This window comes from Bidens hawaiensis, unplaced genomic scaffold (assembly GCF_021521415.1).
Source record: "Bidens hawaiensis isolate Kalapana, Puna unplaced genomic scaffold, B.hawaiensis_p1.1 tig00046683_1, whole genome shotgun sequence".
Taxonomy (NCBI): Eukaryota; Viridiplantae; Streptophyta; class Magnoliopsida; order Asterales; family Asteraceae; genus Bidens; species Bidens hawaiensis.
In genome coordinates, this window is record NW_027498324.1 from 57,796 (window position 1) to 67,399 (window position 9,604).

The following is a 9,604-nucleotide window of genomic DNA, read 5'->3' on the forward strand; positions in this document are numbered from 1 at the left end:
TGTTACCGCCACAACCCACCCCACCTCCACCCCACTACCACCACCCACCTCCAACCACCATTATCTCGTTGCCCACTACCACCTGCTACCCGCCAACCACCATCACCGTCCACCAATGCACGACTGCCACCTACCTCCCACCACCACCACTCACTACCATTTTAATTTTATTTTTTCCTTTTTTCCTACCTACCAAACAATATAAAGTAATGATTTCTTTCATTCCCATGTGGTAACCAAACATTACATTGGAATGGTAATAACTAATTCCATTCATTTGTCCATTCCATTACCACGTTCATTCCATTTCGTCGTCCATCTCATTACCTCATACCAAACAGACACTAAATTTGCAAAATAATTAGCCAACCAACAAAACACAAACACAAATGGTTTCTTTGATCCACCTCACAAAAAAATCTAGGATAGGAACGTAAGGGCATTTTGTGTATTAGATGCATACGGTAAGGGTTTTTAAAAAAATATAGGAAATTTCAAAGATATATAAACCCCAGAAGATTGAAACTCAATTGATTTGATTTCAAAATCAAAATCAAAAAGGAAACAAAAACACACACACACAGTCACACAGATCGATCCAAAGGGGGGGTTTGCAATCTCGATTAACAATTCTCTCAGAAAACCCTAATTTTCCATAAACCCTAATTCAACCTTCACTCACCGATTCGACTCAGCCAGCTGGATTCTTAGCCGCTACTTACTGGTATGTATGATTTTCAATAATTGTTGTTGTTTACCTGCCAATTTTAACCGGATAGTTTTTGTGTAATTGATTCAATTTCCTTCCGGCGATAGATCAATCATCGATGGCGTCAACCAGGAAGTCTAGAAGTGTGAATAAGCGCTATTCCGATTATGTTGACGTCTCTCCGACTAAAACTCTTGCTAATAAATCCGGCCGACAGGTGAGTATTAATTTCTATTTTTTTGTAAGATATGTTGTATGTATTACTGTTAGACCCGACCCGGACCAGTTTAATGGTATTCTTAGCATAACCGGGTCAGGTCTCGTGTATCTTACCCAGTTTATGATCACCGCTAGTTACTGTCAGGTTTTAGGTACTATTTTGCTGATTTAAGTAATATGCAATTGTTCATATATATATATATATATATATTTGGTTTTAGTTGACATAATAATAATAATAATAATAATAGTAGTAATATTTTGGCTTCTTTTGTGCAGAAGAGGAAGCTCTCTGACATGTTAGGATCTCCATGGACAGATGAAGAAGTTGAACGCTTCTATAAAGCTTATAGGAAGTATGGAAAGGACTGGAAGAAGGTTTGTGCTTTCTTCGTCTTCTTCTCTGTGGTTTAAGTTTAACTATAAAAAAACAAGTGTGTGTCTGTGACACGGTGACATTACATACGGTTTCTTGATGGAACGGTCATCTTCATAGCCAGTTGTGTTTCACATTAGAATCTGATCAGCTAATGTAAATGATTTTGTTTCTTTTTAATTTTAGGTGGCTGCCATGGTGCGTACCAGGAACTCTGAAATGGTTGAGGCTCTCTACACTATGAATAGGGTAAATAATCATAATTCAAGCTTGACTAAATTTCATTCTTTAGAATAAACAATCGATTTTGTGCGTGGTTAACTCTTGTCTCGTATCATTGCTTGTATTGATTCATATTAGAGGCGAGTTTGGTGGGTTGGGTAACAGGTCAAGGCAGGTAATCTCGTAGTGCTTTTGTAAATGGGTTGTGGTGGGTTGGGCCGGACCACAAAAAAAGTTAATGCTTCAGAAATTTTCACTAAGTTATGTGTTAACATGATTACAAATATATATTAATATAATAATCAAATATTTTTTTCTTAAAAGATGACGCAGATAGTAATGCACCTGAATACACTTTGGCCGACTTTTAATCATTTGGCACATTTCTCTTCTACTTAAATCCTTTATCTTAACTCTGTTGACACTTTTGAGATAAAATCTAACCCAAATCGACCCATTTATAGGTAACAGTTTGAAATGTTTGCCTCTAGCTATTCATAAAGGAGTTTTGTCATGCCAAATAAAAGTCACATAATGACCAGACAAGTTTTTAATAAAATTTTTTTGATAGGTATACGCCAGTGTTCTGACTTCAGATGAATTAAATTATCTAAGTTTAGCAAGTAATGTTTCAAGGACTCAAGGAGTCAATATATTCATTTGGTGTATTAATAATCAATTTGAAAAAGAAATATGCTAGTTGCATTAAGGTTTGGATTCCAGATTTGGGGGTAACATTGAGTAGGAATGTAGGATACACTAAAAGTGCTGAGCTGTCACACATGTCGTTAGTGCCATGATAGATGCATGCCTATTTGGAAGTTAATGTGTATATGTATTTGTTAAAATAGATGCAAACCTATTTGAAAATGAATTTGATTGTTATCCTAGTATTAACTTCGGGGCTTACAAGCTTACTTTTTGATAATCTGATGATAGCAATTTCTAGGCTTGAAGATTAACCATTTGAAACTTATGATTTGCAGGCATATTTATCGTTGCCGGAGGGAACAGCATCTGTGGTTGGGTTAGTTGCAATGGTGTCTGATCATTATAATGCCATGGTGAGATCATATACATACTTTATTTAAATTGTTTTGTTCCTTATGTGTCGATATTGCTAAGTATATACTTTGGTATTGTTTAAATACAGGGTCTTATGCATCGAATGCTATTAACACAATAAAAATGTTTTAGTTTTGTTGTGTTATACATTATCTTTTAAATATTTGCTAAATCTTCCATTTAGATGACTTCCTTCATTGTTATATACAAGTTGTAACTATTCTCCTTTTACTATAACTTATGTTGCCCTTTTCAGTCCAACAGTTTACAATGTACTTCTGAAATATTATGTAAGATATTATGGTCCTTCAATAGTCTGTACTGTCCTTTTAAACTATGTTTTCAGTTTTTGTTTTACTGATTATGTTACGTTTATGGTGAGAAAAGACACTCCTTTAATGATAAATGAATGCTGTCAACTAATGTAGTATATTAACAGGAAGGAAGTGATAATGATCAAGAGATCAATGACGTTTCAAAATTAACCCGCAAGCCTAAAAAACGCACGCACCAACTGCCTCCGCAAAATAATAAACCTGAAGATCAATTGCAATTTAGGGTAGTTGGTTCAAGTGATAGGTCTTTGCCACCATTGAAGAGAAGGGAATCTGATGGTATAATCCTTCAGACACACACACACACACACACATATGTATTGTTATTTGCGTAAAGTTAAATTCTAATAGTTTTAAATTTAATGTAGGATGTACTGTTAGGAAAAGGACACCTCGGTTCCCTATTAACCACATATCAAGAAGAGAGAACAGCGGGAGTTATGTCTCACCACACAAAAGAGGCCAAAGAGAGGATGCTGATGACGTGGCGCATGGTGCTGCCTTGGCGTTAACTGAGGGTTTACAAAGAGGAGGCTCCCCACAAGTTTCTCAATCACCACATCACATGAAAACCACACCTTCGAAGGGCAGACAAAAAATTGTAATAATTTGATTACTTTTCTTATTTACTCCTAGAGTATAGGGTGTGCATGGGTCTGTTTGGGTCGGGTTTTGGCCAAACAGAAAAAAACCAAAAATTCGGTTTATGGGTTTTTGAGAACCATTCGGTTTTCTCGGTTTTCACAATGGGTTTGGTTTGGTTTCATTTATTCTGTTTTGCCACTCGGGCCAAATTTTTTTTTTCTGATTCTTTGCACATTTGGTCCTAAAATTACGGGCCAAAAAAAACTGACCCAAAGTAATAAATTTGGGTCTGAAATTTTTACGGTTTCGGTTATAATAGTCGGTTTGATTTTTCAGCTTTCGGTACATGCAACTATTGGTTGGGTTATAAAAGTTGGTTCGTTTTGTCAGTTTTCAGTATATGCAAACCAAAATGGAATCGGAAATTCGGTTTTTGGAAAAAAAAACATAAACCAACCTGTCAGTTTTGGCTTGGGTTCGGTTATGTTGGTTATTTCACTTACGGAACGATTATTTCGGTTTAGGGTTTAGGTTATTTTTAAGGTTATTCTTGTTTACTGATAAAAGGTTTGAGGACCAGATAAAATTATTCATTTGACAGGGTTATCTTATATTGTACTAACTTTATGTATGGCATTGCATTTGCAGTTGGATACATTGAGGACAAAGCTTCATGGTAGTTTAATTGACGAAGACGGTTTTGAGGGCAGTTCAGGAAGTGGAGGAGCTGAAAATGAAGAAATTTACCAGAAAGGGAAAAAGTTATATATTCGAAAAGACGATAATGAATTTGATGATGGTGGGGAAGCATGTAGTGGCACAGATGAAAATACTGAGCAATCCTCATCACAGGGTAAAAGAAAAAGGAACAAAAAACTTTTCTTTAAAGGTAATATAGTTAATAGCTTTAGTTTAGTTTTGTTAATGTAAAGGATATTAAATATGATCACCTATTATGCAGGTATTTGATTATTACAAAACAATCATACATGTTAGTTATTGTGTTCATTATTGGATTAGCTCTTAATGCTTTACATTTTTATTATTTGTGCAGATGAAAGCTCTGGCTTGGATGCACTACAAACATTGGCTGACTTGTCACTGATGATACAATCTGGTAAACATATAATGCTTATAGGTTTTGGTGTAACACTATTTTCTTTTACATTTTATATCAAATTTGGTGTGTATTTGATCACATTAAGTTTTTATGCGTTTCGTTTTAACTCTTTAAGACAATGCCTTTATTGTCATATATTGATGAATTTGTATAACTGTTAAACATTAAGAGTTAAGTTATACAAGTTATATATATTAAAACAATCTCGTTGAGATATTATAAAACAAGTCCAATATTGAATGTCAGCTTTAATATTTTATTCTGCATTTATAGTTATTTTAAGTATGTTTTACTGTAATTAGTTTTCTAAGTAATAGGTACATATAAAATTAAAGGCACATAAATATAGTTAATTTGCATTGTAAGTAAGTAATTCAGTAGTCTAATTTCAAAGTTTTTATTAATTATAAATAGTTAAATTAATGTATCTAAATAGTATGTCAGTATGTAATTAAGGTTGTAAATAAAATATGTCATTGAAAAAAAAACATTGAGACATGGTTTTCGATTTCAGACCTAAATCACTTACATAGAAAAACAGCTTCCTAATATAATGATTTTACATTTTAATGATACATTTGCAATCTCTGTCTGTAGAATCACCGGTATTGAAAGAGGATAAACCAGCAGCTGCTTCAACTTCTCACCAAAGAAACAAAACCAAGGTGCCAGCTGGCATTGAGAAAGCACTTAACGAGTTTTGCAGATCCGATGTTTCTAAATTTGGAAAGTTCAAACCGGGAAGGGAATCAAAAGTTGATTACAAGGCTTTATCCACAGGAAAACAACTATACCAGTCCACTAATAAATCATCAAAAAGAAAAAACAAATCATTTGAGGTAAGTTAGATGAAATATAAATCATCTTCCACTTTTTTATTACTAACTAGATATGCTGTTATAGTATATTAGTTTCTTTTGTATTGTGTATTTAGGCCCCTGAAAACGAGGAAGAAAAATGTGCAAATAAACTCACAGGCATCAATGAAGAAAATGCGCCTACAAAGATAAGCAAATCTACAAAACTTGTGGAGTATTCTTCTTCAAATAGTAACACATCAAGAACAGGAGCTGCTGACTCAGCAATATCAACAGCACTGCCGTCCAAACGACAAAATAAACGTAAGGCGACTCCAAATAGAGTGACAAAGGTTAATTCAAAAGAGAAACCCAATAAAAAGATAAACCGCAACTTAAAGGTTATTCCTCAACTGTCTTTATTGTCTATTTGTCTGGTTAACAGAATTTGTAACTAACATAACGTTTTGACTTTTGCAGGATAAGGCTATTGGTTACCTTTCATCATCTACGGTGCGTAGATGGGCCACATACGAGTGGTTTTATAGTGCAATTGATTACCCTTGGTTTGCTAAACGGGAGTTTGTAGAATATTTAGATCATGTCGGGTTAGGCCACATTCCAAGATTAACCAAGGTTGAGTGGGGTGTCATAAGAAGGTACATTATTTTAATTGTTACTATTATTATTATTATTTTTATTATTGTTATTATGAATTAATTTCATATATACCCGACTAAAACTAAAAGTATCATATATACCCAACTTCGGTGAATTTTTACTTAATGACCATTATACCCCTTTTCATTATATTTGTTCAATTCCTATTTTTTATTTGGATTTTGATTGACGTTGATGACAGCTAGCTAACCGAACCGTCGTCCCTCATTTGCTGTTTTTAATTATCTATTTATGTTGTTTTCATAATTTTATCCTAGTTCATTGGGGAAACCTCGGAGGTTCTCAACAAATTTCTTACGTGAAGAAAGGGAAAAACTTTGGCAGTATCGGGAGTCGGTTAGGAAACATTACACCGAGCTTCGAAATGGGACACGAGAAGGATTACCAACCGACTTGGCCCACCCATTGGCGGTTGGTCAACGCGTGGTTGCAATTCACCCAGAGTCAAGAGAAGTTCATGATGGAAGTGTGCTAATTGTTGATCATGATAAGTGCAGGATACAGTTTGATAGACCCGAATTAGGTGTTGCATTTGTCAAGGTACGGGCATGGACCTCACTTCAATTCAGTTATCTATATGTTTATTATTAACTGTTTTTTCTGATAGGATATCGATTGTATGCCATTAAACCTGTTGGATAACATGCCTGAAGCTTTTAGAGAGAACAATGCACTATATAGATTTACTATGATCTCTAGAGAGACAAGGTTGCCACAATCAGTTACTGGATCGTTGATGCTACATACTTCAAGTGAACAGGGTCCCACCATCGCCATGATGAGTCAGCGACAGGTCTGTTACTGAAACTCTAAATAATAGTTACATCTGCATTTCAAGTTATTTGTAATATGGATTGAACAGTTAATGTTTCTATAGGGACAGAATGGGTCTGTTTCTCAAATACAGTCAAGAGAATCTGATATATGTGCACTTTCTGGGCTTACTCGTGCTCTAGATAAAAAGGTAGAGATTTCTGCTTAATATATTAGAGAAAATTGCACAAATGATCCTTGTTGTTTGACCATATTGCAAGTTTGGTCCTCAGATGTTAATGATGCATAACCGGAAGTTATATACTTGAATTTCAGGAGGCGATATTAACGGAGCTTAAGCTTGTAAATGATGGCTTGATGAATCACAAAAACGAGACAGGAACGGAGATGAAGGTATCTGAAAGCTTCAAAAAGGAATATGCAATGGTACTTGTGCAGCTAAAAGAAGCTAGCGAGCAGGCATGTTTCTGACTTAGATTTTATTTTGTTGACACATGGTTGTTTTTTTAAGTGATGAAATGTGGAAATATTGTCTCAGGTTACTTTGGCTCTTCTTAATTTGAGACAACGTAACACATACCCGGTAAACCATTTGCCTCCTTGGCAGAAGGTTCAATCCAGTTATGCTGGTGTTGGTGGTCCTACGAGTTCCGTTGACAATTTTACATCCAGTAATCAGTTGTCGTCTAATGTTGTTGAAGTTGTGAATGGTTCAAGACTTGAAGCACATAAACTTGTACATACTGCCATGCAGGTAATCAGAAGTTCTGAAATCTTCTCTCTCTGTGTATATATATAATAGGAATATTTTATGACCATTATACCCTTAATTTTCTTGAACTTTAAAGTCTTATTATATCCATTTTAAGTCACTTTTCTACTTCTTTTTTTCGGTTTTTACTTTCATTTTTAATTTTCTACTGCTTTTCCAATTGGCTTATTTTTTAACAGCGATCCGGGCCGAATAATATATAGACTGATGATCGGACATGCTATGCTTCATTCTTTTCATAAATGTGTTGTCCAGTTTGTTTTTTGTGATGAACCACAAAAATTTATGAAGAAATAGATATTATTTCGAGTCAATTGGAAAAACAGTGAAAAGAGCGTTATGAAAAAAGTAAAAAAAATGGAAACAGAAACAGTAAAAAGATGAATTAAAAAATAGATAATAATAAAACTATTAATTTTTAAGAAAGTTAAGTGTAACAGTGTTTTATTATGATTTTTTTTATGAAATATGTTAAAATGGATATATATGAATATGATATTTTAAATACGATTGGACATATACGATATTTCACAAGTTTTGTAAGAATATATATAGTATTTAAAATTTGGTTTTGGATATTATATATATATATATATATATAGGGTTTGGATCAAATACAAATGAAATTAACGTGCTAAACGTGAAAATCAAGTAGAGTAATTATATATACAAGTAGAGTAATTATATAATTACTCTATAATCTAATTACATAATTACTCTACTTATATATATTATTCTACTTGATTCTCACGTTTAGCATGCTAATTTCATTTGTACGTTAACCTTCCCCTCTATATATATATGTATGTATGCCTGTGCGTGAACCAAGTACATATGCGGTTCTGACCGTTAACTGCCTAAAACTGAACACACCCATATTAATATACATAACATAAGCCCTATCTTAATCGATGTTGATTACATTGTAATCTAATAAATGTGTCAGGCAATGTCCAAAATCAAGGCGGATCAAAGTGTTCCGTCAAGTGTTGCAGCAGTTTTTGAATCTCTAGGCACGCGTAAAAACCCAGCTGAATACGTGCCATCAACATTCAGACCATCAGAACAAGGCAACGGGATTGTTGCATATAAACACACCCCGGACCTTTCACAGCCTTTGGATTCCAAGTCACGGGGTGATTCCGAGGCAACAATCCTGTCTGATCTTATCGTGTCGTGTGTCGCTACATATCAGACGATACAGGTGAGTAATATAGTTATAAACTACAACATTTTGGGGAAAAAAAGAGTTCAGACAATCAAAATTGAATTGTTTTGTTTTGGTTTTTTGTGTAGACGTGTAGTGAAAGGCAGTACCCGCCAGGTGATGTGGTTCAAATGATAGATTCGGCTTTTACACAGTTACGACCGCAGTGCTCTGAAAACCTTGGGATATATAGGGAGATAGAAATGTGCATGGGAAGAGTTAAAACTCAGATTCTTGCTCTTGTTCCATCCTAAATTCCTAATCTTAGGCTTATATCATTATCAGTATTACTATTAATATATTAATAATAATTGTTACTTATACGATGCCAACCCTAGCTGTTTTATTATACATATTTTTATTCTACAGTTTTATATGTATGTTTGTATTCAGTTAATCATTATTGTTTACTTTTTGATAGAAATGTATTCTAATCTTCATTGCTTATTCTTTGTTATGAAAATTCAGGTATGAGACATTTGTCAAATCCATTTGAACTTTGTTGAGATTTGATTTTTATTGAAGTGTTTAAAGCTTGATGTAGTTAATGCGAAGAGATTAGCTTCTTTATCTGTGTAAAAAAAGTGTTTAGAAAGTAGAAAACAACACATAACCGCTTGGACAATGACTTGTTTGAATTACTTTGTTAGTGTGGTAATTTTGGTTTCTTAGGGCGTGTTTGTTTCACATAATTCGTGGGAATTCAAAGGAATTAGAATTAAAATCCCATGATATTGCTTGT

General features: G+C 34.1%; 1 protein-coding gene across 1 annotated transcript; it reads left to right on the plus strand.

The window, feature by feature from the left end:
* Positions 1-564: 564 nt before the first annotated feature.
* LOC143596542 (protein ALWAYS EARLY 3-like) lies at positions 565-9,238 on the plus strand. Its single transcript, XM_077075296.1, has 19 exons — positions 565-724; positions 817-926; positions 1,208-1,306; positions 1,491-1,553; positions 2,513-2,590; positions 3,031-3,205; positions 3,295-3,527; positions 4,160-4,400; positions 4,566-4,628; positions 5,229-5,470; positions 5,566-5,829; positions 5,909-6,087; positions 6,367-6,649; positions 6,717-6,902; positions 6,987-7,073; positions 7,199-7,342; positions 7,422-7,637; positions 8,602-8,859; positions 8,952-9,238. The coding sequence occupies exons 2-19, from the start codon at positions 828-830 to the stop codon at positions 9,114-9,116; spliced, it is 3,075 nt and encodes a 1,024-aa protein (XP_076931411.1). The 5' UTR covers positions 565-724; positions 817-827; the 3' UTR covers positions 9,117-9,238.
* The last annotated feature ends 366 nt before the right edge of the window (positions 9,239-9,604 follow it).

Bases quoted from the DNA above. Each gene is read 5' to 3' on its own strand.
- LOC143596542 (XM_077075296.1), top strand. From the start codon at position 828: ATGGCGTCAACCAGGAAGTCTAGAAGTGTGAATAAGCGCTATTCCGAT. The intron at 927-1,207 runs GTGAGTATTAAT...TCTTTTGTGCAG, and splicing joins CTAATAAATCCGGCCGACAG to AAGAGGAAGCTCTCTGACAT. The intron at 1,307-1,490 runs GTTTGTGCTTTC...TTTTAATTTTAG, and splicing joins ATGGAAAGGACTGGAAGAAG to GTGGCTGCCATGGTGCGTAC.